The 22,369-nt window shown below is 41.7% G+C and overlaps 1 protein-coding gene, 1 long non-coding RNA gene and 1 other non-coding gene across 3 annotated transcripts; 1 reads left to right on the top strand and 2 right to left on the bottom strand.

The window, feature by feature from the left end:
• The first annotated feature begins 281 nt into the window (after window positions 1–281).
• LOC126404045 (uncharacterized) lies at window positions 282–21,621 on the top strand. The gene is made up of 3 exons (XR_007571392.1): window positions 282–680; window positions 16,454–16,554; window positions 20,732–21,621. It is a non-coding gene; the product is annotated as an uncharacterized LOC126404045 (long non-coding RNA).
• On the bottom strand, window positions 585–666 carry trnal-aag (transfer RNA leucine (anticodon AAG)). The gene has a single exon. It is a non-coding gene; the product is annotated as a tRNA-Leu (tRNA).
• Window positions 10,115–21,757, bottom strand: vgf (VGF nerve growth factor inducible). Its single transcript, XM_050066941.1, has 2 exons — window positions 21,621–21,757; window positions 10,115–16,639 (listed from the first exon to the last, which is right to left on the bottom strand). The coding sequence occupies exon 2, from the start codon at window positions 16,587–16,589 to the stop codon at window positions 14,421–14,423; it is 2,169 nt and encodes a 722-aa protein (XP_049922898.1). The 5' UTR covers window positions 16,590–16,639; window positions 21,621–21,757; the 3' UTR covers window positions 10,115–14,420.
• Window positions 21,758–22,369: the final 612 nt, after the last annotated feature.

Genomic DNA, 22,369 nt, shown 5'->3' with positions numbered 1-22,369 from the left:
GAACATGCCCCTAACCCCCCTCCAGTATAAAGTATTACTACTGCCTTGGATTAAACATTGTAAAACGCTGTGTAGGCTTTACAAGCTTTACAAGGCTTACAAGAATACAGTCGTATTGTGAATTCTAATTACTGGGTTGTGAGGGCAGTGCAGAGCATCTTATCCCCCCTCTTATCCCCCCCCCAACCCCCCCCCCCCCCCCCCGAAGCCCTCCATCACGCGATCCCTTTTAATTTAATTTGAAGGCTAGCGGTCTAACTGCTTCCGGGTTGCATCTTGGATTGGGGAAACTTTTCGCCCTGAGCTTTTACTCACAGGTATTGTTTTCCGTGCTCGTTTCCTAACAACCGTAACACTTTCTATTATGGATTGTTAATGTTAGGGTAAACAAGCTGAAGCCAAGAGGTCAGCTGGATGTGCAACCTGAGGTGAGCACTGTCTGCCAGACGAAAGGAGAACACCTGTAACCAATCTGGAGGACTACCAAAAGCGACTTGACATTTTTGTACATTTGGCAACACAAGCATAAACCCGAAGGCGATATGCACAAGAAAGCTACCTTCTTTGACAAGAAAAGAAATGTGTGGCAGCGGTGGGATTCGAACCCACGCCCCCGAAGAGACTGGAGCCTTAATCCAGCGCCTTAGACCGCTCGGCCACGCTACCAGTGAACATCAACGGTAGAGACTTAACTTTATAAAATATAAAAAAACATATGTTAAGTGTCGACCTAGTGTTTTTTTTTTTATGTATGTGCCAATCGACCACATCTATGCAAAAGTGCTTTCCTTCCAAGATGGCAATTGAATGCAGCCTAGACTGAACAAAAATATAATATACACAAAAAGCTTGTTTCTGTCTAATTTTGTTTACAGATATGTTAAAATCTGTTAGTGAGCACTTACACCCATGGCCATGACAATCCATCCACCTGACATGATGCTGATTAAACTGCATCATTATTACACAGATACAATAAAAATAATACAGTAAAAGGTCAGCTTTATATTTGCAGTTTTATCTTGAACAAAAAAAAGACATTTATTAGGATTTTACATGACTAGGGTGACAGAAAAGCATTTTGTCACAGACACCCCAAAGAATCAGTCAGTACCTAGTGTGACCATCATTTGCTTCATGCAGTGCAACACATCTCCTTCGCATAGAGCTTACAGGAAGTGTGTACATATCCTTGCACATGGAGCAGTGAATTAACATGTTGCAACAAGGCAGCGGATGAATAGCATCGCAATCTGTCTCAGGATTTCATCAAAGTATTGCTGTACATTCAACATGCCGTAAAAATAAATGCACCTACGTTGGTTGTCCATAGCTTATTCAAGTGCATACCATAACCCCTCCACTACCATGGGAATCTCTGTTTACAATGTTGGCGTTAGCAAACCTCTCGCCTACAAACACCATACACACCATCTGCCCAGTGCAGTGTAAACCAAGATTTATCCACAAGAGAACACTTCTCCTAAGTGCCAGACGCCGTGGAAGGTGAGCAGTTACCCACTCAAGTTGGTTACGACGACGAACTGCTGTGTTCAAACCAACAATTGCATCAGATGTCCAGGTGGCTGGTCTCAGACAATCTTGCAGGTGAGGACGTTGGACGTTACATGTGGTCCGCAGTTGTTAGGCCAGTTGGAGGTACTGCCAAATTAATGGAAACGACATTGGAGACAGCTTATAGTAGTGAAATGATTCAGTTCATGGGTAATAGCTCTGGTGAACATTCCTGCGGTCAGCATAACAATGACCAACATATTCTCAGAACGGTTTGTGTAATATCCTATGAAAAATGCATGCACAACAGTTTGTGTGATATCCGACAACTTTGCACCCCGCTAGTGACAATAGGTCCTTAACGTACAGTTACGTAATTAACATAAATTTACAAAGGCTAGGTTTAGGAAATAAAAGTTACTGTTACTACACATTGTAGAGCTACCTTTTATTGTGACCATCCCAAGGCACACCTGTGTAGTAATGATGCTATTTAATCAGCATCTTAATATGTCACACCTGTCAGGTGGATGGATTATTTTGGCAAAGGTGCACAAAAATGACTTAAGAAACATATAGACAAACACTGATCTATGTGCTCCTAGTGGCTTGAAACTCTGGCTGGCTCATTTCAAAACAAAAAACTTGCAATATGATTTGAAATAAACACTTGGTGGCTACCTAAGTAAAATGCTTTAAGACTGAGGATAAGGACAGTAAGATGAGTTTGCGCTTGGGTTTCTGGAGTGTAAACTTCCCCAAATCCTACAATAAGCAGGACAGAGCAAACACACCATTTAATCCTTTCCTTACACTTTTGCTCTTACGTTTTTGCTTTTAGAAATTTGTTTTACAAAAATACACTGCTCTCCAAACTGTTTGTATGGCTATTTATCCCTTTTCCTGGAGGCCCACAGAGACCACTTCAGCATATGGAGAAATGTACCTGCTGTGCCTAGTTATGTCAGGTATGATTGGATGATGGCCACTTAAGGGAGGGATTTATCCCACAGTCAGTTGCTGAAGACGTTCACATTGTTGCAAAATAAGTCAGGCTGTTGTCACGAACTATTTGTACCTATAACTTTAAAAAGTAATGCAGTAGAATCCACGTAATTAGGAATTCTGCAATCACATGACCATGTGCTGACTGGAGTAAAGAAAGAAGTAGTATAAAGAGCGCAAGTCTGCAGGCAATAGGTTGAAGTTCAGGGTGGATCAAACAAAAACAGGACTTTTCCCCTCAAGACTGGTGTTTGTGCCTATGAAACTAAGTAAACCTTAAGTTGTTTTAAAGTATGTCGTGACCATGTTTGTTTTCCTAAACCTGACCTACACAACTTCACTTGCAGTAACCTAATCTACATAACTTTACATTTAGTATGGAACTTTAGCCTTAGTACATGCCGTGATGACGCCCAACCATGTTTCTTTTCCGAAAACTAGGGCCGTAACAGTACATGTATTTGTGTCGAACCGTTTGGTACGCGACTTTCGGTTCGGCACGACCCTGTACCGAATTATTGGGCGCAGGATATTATTTTATTTTATTTTGTTTTATTTTAATTCCGTTTTTGCGAGCCAAACCATTTAAAATATCTAGTTCCCCGACGGACATAATTGAGTGACGGACCGAGTCCGACCGTAAATCTCCGCTTTCACTTTGTGCAGCGCATTCTCGCATTTTGACAACATGGCAAGTGAGCCTGACGAACCTGAAGACCCACCCGCAAACCTTAAGTCCTCCGTTTGGGAACACTTTGGTTTCAGGGTAAAATACGAAGATGGAAATAAACAAGTGGACAAGACAAAAGCAGTGTGCCGACACTGCAGAACAGCGGTCGGGTATGTACTTGGAAACACGTCTAACATGCTAACGCATCTAAAGCGACACCACCCGAGTTTGAACGTTAACCGGCACGACTAGAAAAAGCAATCTGGTGCAAACTACGATATCGTCGTCGTTTAAAAAGAAAGAGCGTTTCCCTGACCATCGCGCTAAAGAAATAACCAACGCCATTGGAGTTGAGTAAAATTGTTTAAGCTGCACTTTAGATATAAGCATGTTTTGTTTACTGCACTTTAACAAAGTGGGAAAGCTAAGTAAGTTCCTAGTAAAACTGAATCTGAGCAGGCTTTAAAGCTGACCAGCTGCACTATACTTTTTATTTTAATTGAGTAAAACTGTTAAAGCAGAAATGTATATTTATATTTTTCATTCAAAAAATGTGTTAAAAAAACAGCAGGATTTTATTTTTCACTTTTATATTTCTATTTTCATTCAAACAATGTGAAAAAGCAGGATTTTATATATATTTGTTTCATTCAAAAATTGTGTAAAAAGAGTTAACTGCTGTGGTGGTATGTTTTAATAAGGTCACCAATAAGTAAAAGATATTTAATAGTTGTCTATTTTTTTCATTATTGTACCGAAAAAAAACGTACCGTGACTTGTGTACCGAGGTACGTACCGAACTGAGATTTTTGTGTACCGTTACACCCCTACTGAAAACCTAACCTATGTAACTTTACATTAACTACTTAACGTAAAGATCCCAACCAAGTTTCTTTTCCCAAACCAAACCAACATAACTACGTTAACTACATGACTTGACAAAGGCCAACCATTTTTCTTTTCCTAAACCTAACCTACTTAACTTTACTTGCATAAACCAAAACTTATGTTAAGTAAACAACTTTACATTAAGTATATAACTTGACAAGAGCTAACCATCTTTCTTTTCTTAAACCTACTCTACTTAACTTTACTTGCCAAAGCCCTAACGTAAGTAAGTTTATGTTGAATACCGAATGCAATGATGCCCTACCATGTTTCTTTTCCTTGTCCTAACCTACATAACTTTACTTGCATAAACCAAACCTACGTAACTTTACGTTATGTACGGAATGTGAAGTTGCCCAACCATAATTCTTTTCCCTGTCCTAATCTACATAATTTAACTTGCCTAAACCAAACGTTAAGTACGTGACTTGACAATGGCCAACCATTGTTTTTCTAAATCTAACCTTTACATGCATAAACCTACCATATGTAACTTTACGTTAAGTATGTAACCTAAAGATGCCTAGCCGTGTTTTTTTTCCTAAACCTAACCTACGTAACTTTACATTAACTACGTAACGTAAAGATCCCAACCAAGTTTCTTTTCCCAAACCAAACCAACATAACTTTACATTAACTACGTAACTCGACAAAGGCCAACCATTTTTCTTTTCCTAAACCTAACCTACGTAACTTTACATTAACTATGTAACGTAAAGATCCCAACCAAGTTTCTTTTCCCAAACCAAACCAACATAACTTTACATTAACTACGTAACTTGACAAAGGCCAACCATTTTTCTTTTCCTAAATCTAACCTACTTAACTTTACTTGCATAAACCAAAACGTATGTTAAGTACACAACTTTACATTAAGTATGTAACTTGACAAGAGCTAACCATCTTTCTTTTCCTAAACCTAATCTACCCAACTTTAATTGCCTAAGCCCTAACCTAAGTTTATGTTGAATACCTAATGCGATGATGCCCTACCATGTTTCTTTTCCCTGTCCCAACCTACATAACTTTACCTGCATAAACCAAACCTACGTAGCTTTACGTTATGTACGTAATGTGAAGTTGCCCAACCATGATTCTTTTCCCTGTCCTAATCTACATAATTTAACTTGCCTTAACCAAACCTACGTAACTTTACATTAAGTACGTAACTTGACAATGGCCAACCATTGTTTTTCTAAATCTAACCTTTACATGCATAAACCTACCATTATGTAACTTTACGTTAAGTATGTAACCTGAAGATGCCCAGCCGTGTTTCTTTTCCCAGACCTAACCTATGCAACTTTACTTGCCTAAACCTAACCCATGTCACTTAACATTAAATAGGTAACTTTACGTTAAGTAAACCAGACCTATAACTTAACGTTAAGTATGTAACTTGACAACAGCCAACTAGGGCTGACCCAAAAAATTCGAAGCTTCGAAGCTTTGTTCGATGGCACGGGATTCGATTGTGAAAAAAAAAATTTGAAGCTTCTGCGCTTTTTTTTCCGTCTTTTTTGGGGGAGGCCTTAAACGCAACACTAACCCCCACCAGTCCGATACTGACAACGAGCGCACTCAGAGCTGGCAGACATGTCCAAGAGGTCATCAGTTCCACCGGTCCGCTCTGAGTCTGGTGTCAGAGACACTTCTGATGCTCTGAGTTGCGCATCTGTTTGATTGTGCTGCAGTGTGCGCCGAGGGTTTTGATTTAGTGTTCAATCAAAAGTTAAACACTACTTATCACCGACCATTAGTGTCTCCCCCTAAATCTAACAGCACTTGCCTAAATCTAACCTACTGTACTTGCCTAAATCTAGCCTACCTAACTGTACATTAAGTAAATTACATAACGTTCAGTATGTAACGTGACAACACCATTTGTGGGGCACTAATTTGTTAGATATCATATTAACCGTTGTATGAGGATACGTTGAATAAATAGAGCACATATGGCCAAATTAGAGCTCCGCCTGCTAAATTTACATATTGAGATCTGATCACAATGTGGGCTAAATGAGAATAATTAACCAGGCTTAATCACAGCAGGCGTAAGGGCTAACTGACATGATCAGATGTCAAAACATAAGCAGATAGTGATCAAATGTCAACACCGGGTAAAGATGGGGTATAATATGTGTGTGTGTGTGTGTGTGTGTGTGTGTGTGAGAGAGAGAGAGAGAGAGAGAGAGAGAGAAAGAGAGAGAGAGAGAATGATGGGTTTTATAGGCTATATGTTAGTATTACTGTTAATTGCTGCCAGTAACCTCTGCATGTTTCTGATATAAATATATGGGTTTTAATGAGCATGCTGCTTCATGTTTACTACTGAGAATTTGTATGCTCATGAATATGTTTGATCAGCTTGTGGTTTTGTGTGCATGAGCATGCATGCATACGTACATATGTCTAATGTGTGCACTTTTGTGTGTGTGTGTGTGTGCGTGTGTGTGTGTGTGTGTGTGTTTGGGTGCTCTGCAGTGGCTGCATGATGATGTTGGTGGATGAGTCACCCAGTCTTCACCACGTGACATCATGAATCACTGCACCTCTCCATGGGCAGAGCTGCAACCATCAACCACTCCACTCCTCCCTTCTCTCATCCCTCACTCCCTCCTCCCTGCCTCTGCCCAGCCCTGTGTTACTTTTTCCTCACGCTGTCATCTGGCATGCTTTCTATCTTCTCTGTCTTCTCCACTTTCTCTTTGTCTTCTCTTTATTCTGACCAGCAGTCCTTCTTTTTATTTTATTTTTACTGTAGCCTTAGAACTAATTTTAACATAATGTCTCAGTCTGAGTCCTTCTTTACTAATGCACATCCCATCTCTTACTGGCTGTCTTTTATTTCTGTCACACACTCTCCACCTAGTCAATTTACACCTCCATTCATGTCATCCTGTCCTGAGGATGAATTACTGAACCTCATTTGACGCCCTGTGGAAGTCCTCGTCAGTAGTTTCATAGTTTTGGTGTTTCTCCAACCTTCACACGGACATGCATTTGTGGTTACCGCTCTGCGTGGGAGTTAGCACACCCCTGCAGCCCACAATCAGCATCTCCTCTGATGACTGCTCTAACCTCTAATCATCCTGCCAAACACCCCCACCCCTGAGCAGCACGACGTATCAAAGCAAGCCAAATCCTGCCTCCTGTTCCCTCCCACCTTTAATTACTGTCTGTGCTGTAATCAGCCCAAAGGACTTCACAAGGATCACAGGGGATTATCATTCTTAACCCTGGATGTGATTTATTTATGTGGATTTATTTATAACAAGAAGAGTGTAGTTTTCACAATGCACCAGACCATGATTGAGACAGTCATTGGCTTCAATGAAATTGACAGTTCCAGCATGTTTGTTTATTCAAATGTGCAATGTCTAAGATATGGCCAGAATCTTAGTTTAAAACATTTAAAAATGAACTAACATTATCGACAGCATGTGAAGAAGTTCATGTATTGTCTATGTATTGTGTTGCAGAGATGAGTACTATTTTATTTTATTTTACTTTATTTTATTTTTATTTTTATTTTTCTTCTTGTTAGAATGTTAACCAGCTAGCCCTGGCTCCTCTTGTCTTGTAATACCACTTGTAGCTACCTCAAGAGGCGATCAGTGTTAATCTGATGAAAACTATGCCGAAAATGTTTGTCAGTGACCTTTTCTCCATGACATAAATGAAACAATGACGAGCTAAAAATGGATCTTGATAATAAAAAAAGATGAAATCTATATTTCATTTTCATTGACGTGATTTGACGAAAATGTTAGTTTACAGCCAAGAAGGGCTGTGTTTGTAATTATCTTCAAATGCTGCATGAGCGACAGGCTGGCGAACTCCAGTAAATAGTCTGCACCAGGATGTTTTGCTAGCCAGCGAAAACACTCACACTGGAGCAGTCAGCTGTTGGCGTGAGTTGTGAGCTGTAATTCAGCAGTAAATAATCAGCCATGTGTGTCTGACTGTGAATGGCAGAGCTCCTGAGTGGATTTGTGGAATTTGTTAGTTGCAGCAGTGGCTGTTAGCAGTTAGTTCCACTTGTTAGCGTCTGAACAGCAGAGCAAGCAGCCACCGGCCACCAGACTTAACATCTGATCTTCTCAGGACTCTACTCAGTCCGGACTGGAAAAGGTTTATGGGTTGATACAGTTTGACAGGCAGGTTGGAGGCTCAGTTATCTGTGAGTGTAGCTGTGCTGTAAGTAATCAGTTTTCTCTGACAGAGATGAAAGTACAGTAAACCCAAAGATGGCTGAAGCTCTTGGCAAGCAACCTTTATCACCATCCTAACCACTAACTCCCAGCATGGACCTTCAGTTACAACCCAGTAGCAACTTGAATTCAGCCAGCACAAGACCCAGCGCCAGGGTTCTTTGTTACAATTATGTGTTGGCAACGTGAAACACTGCCAATGCAGTCAATTAGGATTTTTGTTTTGTCATGGTGGACACATGAATTAAGTATAAAGATCAAGAAAGTCAGCATAGGATAGAAGCGAGGGATGATAGATAGGTCAAACAAACATGGACCTTTAACAAGGAGACTGCTATTTGTCTCCTGTGTGAAACCAAGGCCTCTAGTTTTGCAGACCGGGTGAGGCGGAGGCACAGCGTACCTGCGCTTCGCCAACTGGGTGTGGCCAGGCGGATTTTGCAACTTTGGCACACCGTGCGCGCTGGCGCAGCTAGCCAGGCGGATTTTGCAACTTTGGCACACCGTGCGCGCTGGCGCAGCTACTCCTCTTTCCCACCTCCGTCCCTCCTGCCTGCACAAGTCGGAAAGAGGAAGGAGAGAAGGCGTGGAGTGGGTTTTACACAGCCGATTCACATCACACCAATCAAATGAGCCCCTCTCCTCGCCCTTAAATGCGCCGTGGAAAGGCGTGATGAGAGTTTACTCAATTCACCATGGCAGAAGAGAGCAGCAGCATCAGACGGCCAAACTTCTCTCAGGAGGAAACTGATGTTTTGGTCCGGGAGGTCCAAGCTAGGGCATCCACTAGGTATGCCAACCATGTTGGCATAGCTTGTTGGGAAATCGGTCAAGTAATGTTCCAAATTTAAGCTAAATTTTGGTGAGGGAACAACTGGCATGGCCATTTTCAAAGGGGCCCCTTGAACTCTCACCTTAAGATATCTGAATGAAAACGGGTTCTATCGGTACCCACAAGTCTACTCTAAACTTGAGAAGGCTTGTTCATAGTAATTGCCCTTTAAATTAAAGCTGTGTATTTGTCTTTTTAAGGAAAAGCCTAACCAGCCTATTGAAGAACAATGAATCAACCAACATGTATGGATACACAACAGATTAAAACAGGATTGTTGTGGACCTTAAAATGTTACTTGTATTAGTCTATGCACATCAGACAATTAGTACTATTAACTGCAAAATAAGAAACCAAGGTTTATCAGTATGTGATTCCTTAACTCTACATTGACATAGTTTTCAACTAGCCTATATACTTCAACAGCATAAAAACAGCACAAACTAAATTCTGTTCACCTCCACTGTGTTAAGGAGGAGGCAAGAATTTCAGAGAAACCTAGTCAAATAAAACCAAAGCTATGGATAGATGTGACTAGAACTAAGAGAGAAAATGTGTATTCATAGACTTGTTAAACCAAAGACTTACGTAGTTAAAGTTTCTCTTTATTTTGTTCCATGACAAACTTCAATTAATGAGATTTGCTGTTGATACTCACGTTCCTCAAAATGATTCGTAATCTTTTTCTCTCTCTGTCTCATTCTCACTTCAAAGGCCATCCACCAATCCGTCCATCTGTCCATCAAATGTATCAATCTATGCCAAATGCAATGTCCAGGACTGTCAGAGTACATGACATAAGCCTGTAACTATCTCACAGTACCTGGACATTTCAGTCACTCAGGTGTTAATGACATCTGAAAACAGGAAGACTGTGGAAAATATGAACGCCTTTGCGACTGTAATATCCAGGTCCAGTGACATGGCTATCCAGGCTCTTTCCTTTCTCCTCTCACACTCACATAAAAATTCTCTCTGTCCACAATGAAACATTTTTGTAATAAAAATAGTTGACTTTATTGTTTCTTTATGTGTAGCAAAAGTAGTCATTGACATGCGCATATGTACATCCAGCAAACGCATGTTTATTACGATGGTTACAACAAGGTACATCTAGAAAGACCATGGACAACACTCGCCGCATACATGACTCAAACAGTGATTTTAAGGTACACTGACGTCATTGTTTCTGTCATCTTTAATTTTTTTTTTATACTTTTTTAATTGATGCTTGTACATCTTCAAAGAAGCAAGGTTTAGATGCAAGTATACATAAACGTGCAGACACTGTACCCTCACCTCTGGTCTGTAGCTTCAGATCTCAGCCCCTTTTTTCCCCACATCTTAATCTATAACCTCCGTCTTAATCTTGTAAAAGACAACAAATTATTAGAATTTACAAAAAGATTTGTTTTAACCCCTCTGTTTGATTCACTCTCTTTTTCAAAACAAATGGCCTCTTGTTGACTTTTTTTTCAGTATGAGATTGTCAATGCCATGATTCTGTTTTGGCTTGGCAACAAAGATGTTGAGATTTGCTCATCCCTTAGCAACAGATAACCGCAGAGGTCAACAATACAGACAAACCAAAGAGCAGCATCTGCTCTTGTTCCCAGTGATGTTATTTGAGAAAGAGGTTAACGTGGAAAAAAGCCTATGTTTATTGACAACCAATTATCAGTAACCATTTAAGTAAAGAAAGGAAATCTCAGCAGTACAATCCTTTTCTTTTTTGCACGATAAAAAAACTTTTTTTTTCTTTTTTTTTTTTTACAATCATTTTTATAACACTGCCATCTACCAATCCAAGCAATGAAAATCCCCTCATCATGTTTTTTTTTTTTTTTTTAAATTGTGAACTTAGTTTTACCTGAATATGAACCAACTGATCCCATCTCCACTGGAATCAGTTTCAGAGAATCATTTCTATTATCCCATCTGCTACCATTACAAAAGTGATGTCAGCCTTGATCTCATGGTAAACATCAAATGGTACAAAAGAAAAAAACAAAGTAATGTCAGGGATGTCACAGTGACATGTAAGGCAACCGATTTCAGCTCAGAGTTTGGAAACCACTTCCCACCTACAAATGTATAAAATGTATGACTGAATGTTGTGCAACATTTAGATAAAAAAAAAAATCAGAATGGATTCTCAGTTGAAAATGATCAATGAAAAATAAATTTTGAATGCTAAAATCACACTAAATGGTCTTTATTGAGCTAAAGGTAACTTTGGGGGCACTTTGGGGTGCTGTAACAAACCATGGAGAGTATCTTTAAAGAATAAGGCTGGTGATTAACTACATCACAAATACACAAATCTCGTGTGCAGAGCATAGACCAGGGGTCTACAATGTTCTTCAGGCCAAGGACCCCTTAGCTCAAAGAGAGACGGAGCAGGGACCCCCTGCTACATATATTGTATAAAGCTGAGTTGCACTTGAGATAAATCTCTTAATATTTTCCGGTCTTCTTTTGTTCGCACCTGCTTGTAGCTGCCAAGTTAGTAGCAGTTGTAGCATGGCTAGGTGCATTAGCGTCCCCCTCTACACTTTTGCTGGAGGTTTCTGAGGTGGACGTATGTCAGAGTCTCTTGCTTGAAACTTTAAAAAATTATCAATTGTGGTGCACAAGAATGTTTGTACATTTGGAATAATAATGAAGTTACATTTAGCTACTAGTTCACCTTGCTGTTGTGGATAAGTGCTGCACAGCAATTCAGTGTTAGCTAGCTAGCATGATTACACAAGGATGGGTAACAGTTAGCTTATCATTATTGTTGTGTAATATAAATTTAATTTCTTTTCCATGAATAGGCTAATTATCTTTGCTAATAATATCTTGGATTCATGTTGTTGTATATTTTTTAGATATATTTTCATTTTAATAGAGCCCTCTGTATGGGGCAGCACGGTGGTGCAGTGGCTAGCATTGGTGCCTCTCAGCAAGAGGGTTCCTGGTTCAAACCCAGGGCGCAGAGCCCGCATGCTCCACCTGCGTCAGCATGGGCCCTCTCCAGTACCCCAGCTTCCCCCACAGTCCAAAGACAGGTACGTGTGAATGTGAGCATGAATGGTTGTCTGTCTCTGTTGTGACAGACAATAGTCTGGTGACCTGTCCAGGGTGTACCCCGCCTCTTGCCCAGTGTTACCTGGGATAGGCCCCAAACTCCATCAGGATAAACGGGTACAGAAAAGAATGAATGAATGAAGGACCCCCTGTTGTTGTTATTGTAAAATAATGGACATAGCCGCCACAACATCATCCATTGGTTTGTGGACTCTCATTCTGAAGTCTTGATATCGGCATTTTGGCCATCTTAAGCATAAGTATTGTGATAATATCGTATTGTGGATCCTCTGATAATTCTAACCCCTTAGCCGTGGAGGAGTGAGGGGTGGATCTGACTGTGAAACCGAGGACACTATCAGCAGACAGCCTGTCACTCATGATGCATAACTTTAAGCCTTATTAAAATGCGAAGAGGCAAGTTAAAATAAAATTCAACTCCCTTGCAGTTGTCATGAACGGGAAAGTAGCTGTAAAGTTGGGCATTTTAAAATGGGAGTCTATGGGGATTGATTTGCTTTTCAGAGCCAGCCTCAAGTGGCCATTGAAGGGACTGTAGGTTTGGCACTTTGGCCTTGGCTTCATTTTTCAGCCTTTTAGGTTGCCACTTGATGTGGACCCCAACCAACCATGAATGTATCCACTAACAAGTATTGTGTGTATCAAAGCCCAATATATCTTATTCCTCTGTTCCATAGAGCTGCGCTATTGTCCAGAAACTATGATCGCTTGACTAATCCTCCACTGAAAATAGTCCCCAACAAAGGCACCATTGTACATTGTGCATGTAGAGATGTGAAAGTATCCGGGGTTTGAACTTCTCCATTAACCTCTCTTTTTCATTTGTCACAAAAGTGAGTGTAACACCATGAGATATGTCCTCAGTAGCAAGAAAAAGGCTTGGAAATGAAAGCCAGAGGAGGGGTCCAAAAGTAACACACACATTTGGTGTTCTAAAATTAAATATAGAATAACACCAGCCTTATTCTTTAGAAAACATGTGTTAAGTAAAAGAGCAGTATGCCTCCACCACTGCATCCTCCTCTGAAGGCGTCAAAGAATGCCATATAGAGTTTGGCCAGGGTTTGGCACCATAGCAACAAGGTAATTGAAGTTATGCAAAAGGATGAGTCATCCAAGCCATTATAGTGGTGTTAGTGTGGCTTCCACAGCCCTTTGTATGAAATATGCTTTTTTTGGTGCGTTATATTTCATGATAAAGAGCTTCAGTGGCTATGTGTGAGTATACATGATGAGAAGGTGCTGCTCTGCTGAAATGTTTCTGCTGCATTTCTATACAAAAATGATACATTTGCATAAAAATGTATTCATTAAAAAAAAAAAAATGAGATTGTGAATGTTTTTCAGCATATGGCCATTCCAACAGGATGTCTGATTTTGATTCCATCTGTAAGAGATTAAAGTTATGTCAGCTGATACACAATATGGCCAGAGGTATGTAGACACCTTGTGGTTTGGAGATGTTTTTCATGGCCCCTTGGTTTGTGTTTGGCTGTTTCCTGCCAACACCTTTTGAATGAATTTAAACATCGACTGTGCGCCAGACCTTATCACCCAACATCAGTGTTCCCTTTTTTCATCACATATGGCTGAAATGTTTGTCATTCACATAATTTTGGCCATGTAATGTAGGTCATTTTAGAAAGATGATGAAATATTTTTCAGATTTCCTGCCTGAGATAATTACACAAATATTCCCTTTGTGTACCAACTGTAAAATTCCATCAGCCATCGAACATTTTCCAGCATCCATCACCACCTCTGACTCTGAAACAGATTTTTTTTTTTAAAGGTACAGGTAACAACATATTTAAGCGTCCTCCTTTGTTGGCATTGTAAAATGTCCAAATGGAGAATGTTGTCATGCGGAGTTTGGATGAAAAGTTCTAGCATGATACAAATCTTTGCCGTGTCATGCTTTCCACCAGCCCACATTCATCCTGTTTCCCCTTCCTTCACAGAGGAGGAGTGTAGATTTATATCTTCTGTTCATTTTCCCACCAAAGTTCCATTTCATCCAGACTAAATCTGGAAAAAAGTCCTCCTTTATGTCCTTGTCCAAATCACAACCAATCAAAATAGGAGAAAGGAACTTGTTACATATTTAACAAAACCAAACACCAGCAATACGAAATCATAAATACGCTCTTTTCTGCTCATGTCTCATCTTTTCCTCTTGTTCTCACTCTCTTCTAATCGCCTTTCAGTCCAACATCGGTCTCTTCATAAGAATCTGCTGTATGTATTTCTCCAGATCGTCATTGTTGTTGCTTTCTGGTTGCTTTCCAGCCCCATAATCTTTGTTTCTCGTCACTGCGGGTGCTGCAGGGGCTGAGTAATAAAACTTCTGTTGAGGAGGGATTGCAGAAATTCGGGGGGGGGAACGGGGTTTGGGGATGGGTACTGGCTGAAACCTGTAGCTGGTGTAGTAAGGCCTCAGCTGGAGGCCTGAAGGTGGGTTTCTCAGCCGAGGTTGGACCCAGCTGTGGTAACGACGTTTGGGAGGGAAAGAGTAGGAGTCATCCACGGAATTTCCCAGGAAGTTGTTGGGGGTAAGAGCTGGTTTGGGGACGAAGTAACGGGGTTTGGGTCTCGGGGGAGGAGGAAAATAGATGGGGTAGTAGTCTGGGTACAGTTTCCTCTGGTAGTAGGACGGGTATGTGTAGGGGTACAAAGGGTAGCCAGTCCAAACAGACTTGGGTGATTTGAGCCAGTAGTCCTGTTTAATTGACAGAGGCTTCTGAGGTTTGGGCCAGCGATTCTGATTGGCTAACAGAGGCTTGGCAGGTTTGCTCCAGAGATCCTGTGATTTGGTTTGCGATTTCTCCTGTAACCATGTTTTGAGGAGATTGACAGCTGGTGAGGGTTGCTTAGAGACAGGGAAGCTATTTTGATTGGTTGGAATCTGCGATGCTAAGAACCCATTGGTTGATGAGAATGAAGAAGACAGCGGAGGTGGAGGTCGCTGCCAACGAGACGTCATGTCAGGCGGCACGTCTTTCTTCTTCTTCTTCTCCACATCGCTGATGATATCCACCACGTCGTCAGCAGGGAGATGGAGCTTGTTGGAGATCTCAATCAGCTTGTCGATGGTCTGGGGGTCGATATCATCCTCTTCCGTCACTTCCTCTTCCTCGTCGGACCTTTTGTCCTCAGCGGCGTTGGATAAAGATGAGCCATACTTCTTGTTCCCGTTGTTCTGTTTGACCATGTAGCGCAGCAGCATGTCTGAGGCAATGTCGGCCAACTTCTCCTCCTCCATCTTGGCTCTCTGAGCCTCGGCCGCCTGCCTCCTCATCTCCTCCTGCTCTGCTTTAGCCCGAGCTTCCTCCTCCTCAGGACTCAACACCTCTTCGTCTTCCTCCTCCTCCTCCTCCTCCTCTGGTTCATCATCCTCCATCACTTCCTGCTCTGCCGGAGGTTTGGACTGTTCAGCATTGCTGCCAGCGTAATTATTGTCCTCAAAGTCATCCATAAAGTTTCCTCCCCTGAATGTTGGGAAGTTCAGGCCTTTCTGTGTCTCCTCCTGCCATTTCAGTTTCTTCTTAGACATGGCGAGGTCGTTGCCTTTGTTGAGTGGTATGATGTCGTTGTAGCTGCTGTAACCTCTGCTTTCTCTCTGGTTTTGCTCTGAATCTCCCTCCCTCTTTGTGGCTGTGTTCAAACGTGGAAACTCCTTCATCATAGTCTCCAGGTTCTTCAGCTCCTCTGGGCTGAGCTGCTCCTCCTCCTCATTGCTTCCTTGCTCAGGGCTGTTGGGCCCCTGCTGAGAGGTGGCACCTTGCCCTTTCTCCCCTCTCACATCTAAACGAGAGGACTGCTGCTCTGTTTGGACCTGGACTGTCTGACTTGTGGTACGACTGGTCACCTTTTCTGTCATCTTCTCCTCTTCCTCCTGAGCTTTCTTCCTCTCCTCTTCCTCCTCTCTTTCCTGCTCCTTCCCCTGTGCAGCCATCAGCAGCTCCAACTCCTGCCGTCCATCTCTGTCTCTGTCTGCTCCCTTCATTGTCCTCACTTCTCTGTAAGCTTCTCCTTTTTTAACCTCTCCCATCTCAGCCTTCATTTCTTCTTCCACCCCAGCGTGCTCCGCTCCCTCCCTCCTTTTCTCTACTTGTGAGCGATTCAGTGCCTCCAGTAAAACTGCTGCTAGTGTTTTGGGATCCACATCTTTAAAGAGCTCCTCTTCTTCTTCTGCCTCTTCTTTCTGTATTGATCGTGTCTCCTCTTCCTTCACAGGAGGAGTATCTCTGTGTGGGCTATCGACATCTCCAGGGGTGATGATCGGGTTGGGGGTGGACAGATGGAGGAAGGAAGCCCCTGTAAGGAGGACTAGGAGGGTAAGGGCACTTGAGGCGTTGTGGTACCCAATCATGGTCACTCAGAACAAGGCTTGCTGTGATCAGCGAGGGGGATCAGAAATGCCTGGAGGAGAGAGAAAAACACATCTTCAGTAACAATAAGTCTCCAACTTGTTGCCTTGTAGCACATAACCACAGTACAGTCATGTTTACACCTGGTATTAACATGCGTTTCAGTGATCCCAACACAAGTGGACACTCGAGACACAACACTGCTCATACCTACCTGTTACTGCCTATGTCACTAATGCTAGAAGGTCAAAGGTTATTATGTCCACACTCTCGCTAGCTGCTTGCTAACATGCTCTGTAGTCATGTTTGTGGTAGTGTATGTACTGCTAAAGATATCACTGTCAGCAGAATTCATCGTGGGAAAACGTGGTACTGGTGACACCAAATCTAACTACCACAGAAGTTATTTTGAGTATTTTTTCAGATGTTTATATGTCTGTGTAGACTGATTTTGTCAACACAATAATGTTGCAAGATCTTTTGATGTTAATATTTGGTTGAATTTAGGTTATGATGGCGGGTAACCAAAATTCAATGTCAGGACATTTAATGCCAACGTCAATTGATGAAGAATACTGACGACAGATGATGTCGATATTTTGTTGTTTTTAAGTTGTGTTGTTAAAGCAGCTGTGCGGAACTTTTTACCATTTATAAAACTGTCCCTAGTTCGTATCACCCCCACTTGAAGATCCGCATATTTATTTGAACCCAACAACAACAAAAAAGCCTTTCTCTATATGGCTATTTAGCGTAGCCTTGGTTGGGTCGGACACAGTGGAAGTCAGCAAACCAGAATACGGCAACCAGAGGTGGAAGTAAGTCTGCACGCCCGCAGCGGCCCGCAGCCATTAAACCACAGAAGAAAAAGGAGCCGTGTTTACGAGTAGGATTTAAGAAACAGGCTAAATGACATGTAGTAGGGAGTAATGAATGATTTTGGACACATTGTACACTCTTGTACAGTAGGTGGTGGTATACACCTGGAAGTTGTTTGCGATCTGCCAATAAATTGAGAGAAGAAGAAGAGCCGTGTTTACAGAGAGTGTTCTTCGAGTATGCGGTACACAACGGGCATTGCTGAACACATAACAGTTTTACCAGATTTGTCTATAAGGACTTGGTTGTACTTTCGATGTCATGGCGGATAAACAAGGAGCACCATCTAAAAGAAAAAGAACAGAAGAAGGCTAAACGGGACAGTGATAGGGCTCGAGCCCAAATGCGTGTAAACCTCGGTCGGACATTCACCAAGTGGAGAGAGTTGAGAGATTTGAAAGGTTTTAAAACTGATCCTGAGTTGGCCCTTTTCCTAATCGACAGGTATGTAATTTTTGTTTTTATTTAGAGAATATACCGCAGTTTGTTAGACGTTGTTTCACTTCAATGTATGATGACATGGAAGTAATAAGCAAGCTAAATGTAACGTTAGCTGATGTGAACCGCTTTTGTCTAGTAACGTTACAACAAACGCCACAAAATTATCTGTGACTGTGACCATGAACACAAATATACAGCAGGCAGTTGTCCTCAGTTTATAAGAAATTCAGAGCTACACCAGAACATTTATGATTTTCCTCTCGCTCTCCAAAACAAATGCATGCGGTAATTGCCGGTTGCAGTCTATGGGGTGCCGTTTGTAAAGTGGCTCATGCTGAAAATAACATCAACATTTTGCCACATTTCGAGATTTTACGACACCAGGCTGTGGGTGTCATACCGCTTCGACTAAAGGGGGCACTATAAACAACGAAAACGTAAAGTTCCGCACAGCTGCTTTAAGGAACCAAAATCCAACATCTTCCAAACGTCTCATGCCAATGTCATCTTGATGCAGAATAACACTTAGTCGTAAGGTATGGAGAGCAAAACCTAACGTTTCCAAAACGTCGTAATGTTAAAGGTCCACATAACTTGAAATTCTAACATTGTTTGGCATTTAAAATACGGTCAACGTGATTTTCATTTCATCTAAAATTCAACGTCTGTCCAACGTAAGAGTCCAACATCATTCTAACTTAATTTTTTGATGTCTGGTGCCAGCTGGGATGTAGCCACAAAACTTTAAAGGTGTGCATTGAGATCAAAGTTTGGTTCAAAGATGGGTGTGGTCTGAGCAAGGGGACTGGAAGTTATGCTGTTTTCACACAACAAGCAACACGGCAACAGACTACAAGTAATTTTCAATGGAAATTAGTGACATGACACTCAACACCTGTCGCTGTTGATGGCTGTGACATGCTACAAACAAAAGCTGAGCTGGCCTCAACTTTTGCCAGCACTCCAATGATGCAGTGAGGTGTCAACCAATCATATGGTTTGTTTCTAGCTGTGGTGATGTGTTATTTAGCTTAGTTAGCTGACACTTTGCTAGCTTTCTGTGTATTGCGGTGCATACAGGGATGCAGTGGAGTAGCGAAATGTGGCTCAGACACTGATCATAAGCAGATATTTTATGTCCAAACACAAACTTGAGATGACATTCAGTGGAGGTGCTTTGTAGCAGTAGTACAACACTCTAACGGCGACTCAGTGAAAACGTAGCTGGGCACAGTCAGTACATTTATCTGGGTGTGTTGAGAAATTCAATTTAGTGCAATTTCAGTAGAACTAACATATTAAGCTGATTTTAAAAGTCTGGTGTAAGCTGGATTATCAAAAATAAATCCATTTTCTCTAATGTCATGTAATGTAATTGGGAGTTGAATTACTCCTGCATGTATACAGTTAATCAGACCCACATGCTCCACAGTTTCCACCCCGGACTTTGACCCAGAAGTCAAACAGCATTAAATGCAGAAGAAGAAGCCTGTAACAACGTTACGAAATGTACATTACGGACAAAACGTATAGAGCTGTTAAGTTGTCCACCATGGTCCCAGTTTGCTGCTAGCTACAGTAGCTAGGTTATTTGTCGATTATTTGGTCTGTGATGTAATAGGTCAACTGGAAAAAGGTCAGACACTGACAGGCTGAAAGGGGGCATATCACCACCTATCGTAGCGGAGTCAAATATACTTCGGTCAATAAATCGATTCCCCTCCCGTGCTTATATACTGCGACAAGGACAGTAGTCCAATTAAATGGCCTAGCCGACTGTGCATGTAAACATATTGACTGTTGCTGTGTAGCTTGTAGAGTAAAGGGTCAAGAAGTGGGGAGGGGGCAAGTTGGCCTCTTGTATTTCACATGTGAAAACATAAACTTCTGCTGTTCTTTTCCTAAGTGATCCTCAGGTGCAATCAGCTGGATCAGGTGCGTTCAGCCAATGAAGAATTGGGAGGCACCAACTCTTTATCTTATTAGGTGTGGGCAGAGTAGGGAGATGTGGCTCTTTAGGAGCAGGATCACTGCACCACTGCAACATAGGAATGTTGTTTTGCTGATAGAGTTATTATTAGTGATTCCAGTAAGTACAGTTTCTGGTGCGGGGAGGAGGAGAGAGTGGTGGTGGGTGAGTGGTGGTGGGGTGGGGGGATTGCTTCCATCGGTTGAAATGTTTGGTCCACCATTCTGGAGTGCAACAAGTGCACTGACGTTGACGTGTATTGCCATTTCTTCAACACGCCTACACATTAGTCTGCGCTCCAGTATATTTGTTTAAAGTGCGCAAAAGATCCCCATAATAGCCGATCCTCTTTTTAATGGACCACCGCCGAATTGCACTGTTTGCTGCAGTTAATTTTTAGGACACTGCGAAAATATCTGCAGTCATTTTGTCTATATATATATAGATTTCAAGTTAAAAAAAATCGGCCATATAACGCGAGATTATCTAAAAAAAATAAATAAATAAATAGGCTACATAAATAAAATAAAAAAAATAGTAATAAAAATCTACGTTTATTGAGTTTTAGAAATGATTTTTATAGCCATCAGATATTTCAAGACATCCTCAAGACAATCTAAAAAAGAAGTTTATTTGTGATGGAATTTATTCTTATTTTCAGTTTAAATAAAAAAATAAAATCCAAGAGCCAATAACAGACCAACACGGGCACATTCTGCAGTAGAGGCAGTGGAGGTGGCTGGATTGCAGAGGGATGCGTGATGTGCAAACACGCAGCAAATAATTGCTGATCGAATATCTCATCATAAACCAAACACATCAGCTTGGTTGCATCTCTCCTATTCTGTCCTGCAGGAGCCCTCTGGCCTGAGCGGGTCAACACCACAGTTTATGGCAGCAGAACGGATTAACAATCTGAGAGGCAAGAAATCAAGACAAAAATCTGTCAGCATAAAGCCACCTCCAGACTGTCAACATGAGTAACCTCCCCACAGCCTACACACTGACTGTAAACCTCCAACCCCCCCAACAATCATGGACGTCAGTGTTATGCAGACATTTTAGACACGACAAAGGACTGCCATTGTCTCTGTGGCATCATAACCTGTTTAGCGCCACCGCACCTTAATGCACATCAAGGGAAGCGTCTGAAGCAGCTCCAATCTACTCTGCTTTTTTTTTTTTTGCTTTTTTTTTCATCTGGTTATTTTTGGCAAAGCGAGTCATGGTGGAGATGGCTAGAGATGAAGATAACTGTGATGATGATGATGATGATGACGATGATGATGATGATGATGATGACGGGGAGGAGGGCAACAGCCACCTCTGTTGACCATAAACAAAGGGATACAAGTAACAATCCATTCAGCTCCCACAGGGGCCGCACAGTAATTCACCGCAAAATAATGCAAATGTCCCATGAAAAAAACCCGCAAATTTATCTGTTAACTACAGACTGTGAAATATGTTATTGGATTTATCTAATCAATAAAAATATCATGTGTCTAAAGGGAATTTAAATGTATTCAGATGACTATTAAACCTTCTCCAACCCAACAAACAAACTCTCTCTTTTGTAGCCTACATTCTTTGCAGATGTGAACTGCACAGTGAAAAATTGCGGAGCTTCGGAGGGATTTTAATTTTTCATCAGATTTCTCAGTATCAGTAATAAACCAGTCAACCCAATTAATTTCTTTTTTTTTCCAGAGGAAAAAGTAAAGTAAAATAAGTTGCCTCTTACTTGCAGTTCAGTGAGAGCAGCGGGGGGATTCCAGCTTCCCCTCCCAGTCACGTCACACTCGGAGCCGCTAGAAGTCCCGCTGTCACGCACGGAGCCCACTGCCTGAACCGTGTTGTTGTTGTTGTTATTGTTATTGTGTGTAAGTTGTTGTCTAATGATAAGTGTCGTCACCGTTGTTGTTTGTCACTGAGTTGCGGTCACCTCCTGTGCTCCTCTCCCGGGATTCCGCTCCTCGGCTCGGTCTGATTTAAGAACCACGGACAGCGGCTGCTGCTGTCTTATACCTCGGTCCTCCCCGGCCCACGTGATTCATGCGTCAAGCGGTCCCCATTGACGTCACCAGACTGGGTTTCATTCATAAGATTTCTCTGCCCCCCTCCTCCTCCCTCCCCCTCCCCTCTTTGATCGAACCAATTAGCTGCAGTGCGCGAGCTGCTGAATGAACAGAAGCCGGTGAATGAATTCGCAGTTTATGGTGCCATCTCTCAGGACCGGAGCCAGACTTTCTGGGGACACAGACTGTGTCTGAAGTTCAAGCAACATGTTAATAATAATAACAATAAATTAAAGAGGCTGCATGAAATAAATTCAATTTATGTTTAAAGAATGAGCAAAGATAGGCAACATATAGGCTACATTAAATATAATTTCAAAATAATTTACTGGCTTCATTTATGTTGGGCTCGTCTCCCCATCTCACCCACATGTAGCCTATTAGAAGAGACGTATTGGAGAGATATTGTATCAGA

Source organism: Epinephelus moara, chromosome 17, assembly GCF_006386435.1.
Source record: "Epinephelus moara isolate mb chromosome 17, YSFRI_EMoa_1.0, whole genome shotgun sequence".
Taxonomy (NCBI): Eukaryota; Metazoa; Chordata; class Actinopteri; order Perciformes; family Serranidae; genus Epinephelus; species Epinephelus moara.
Note: the sequence above shows the minus strand (reverse complement) of the source record. Positions and strands in the feature narration are given on the sequence as shown.

Excerpts from the sequence above, each read along its gene's own strand:
- vgf (XM_050066941.1), bottom strand. The coding sequence starts at position 16,589 with ATGATTGGGTACCACAACGCCTCAAGTGCCCTTACCCTCCTAGTCCTC.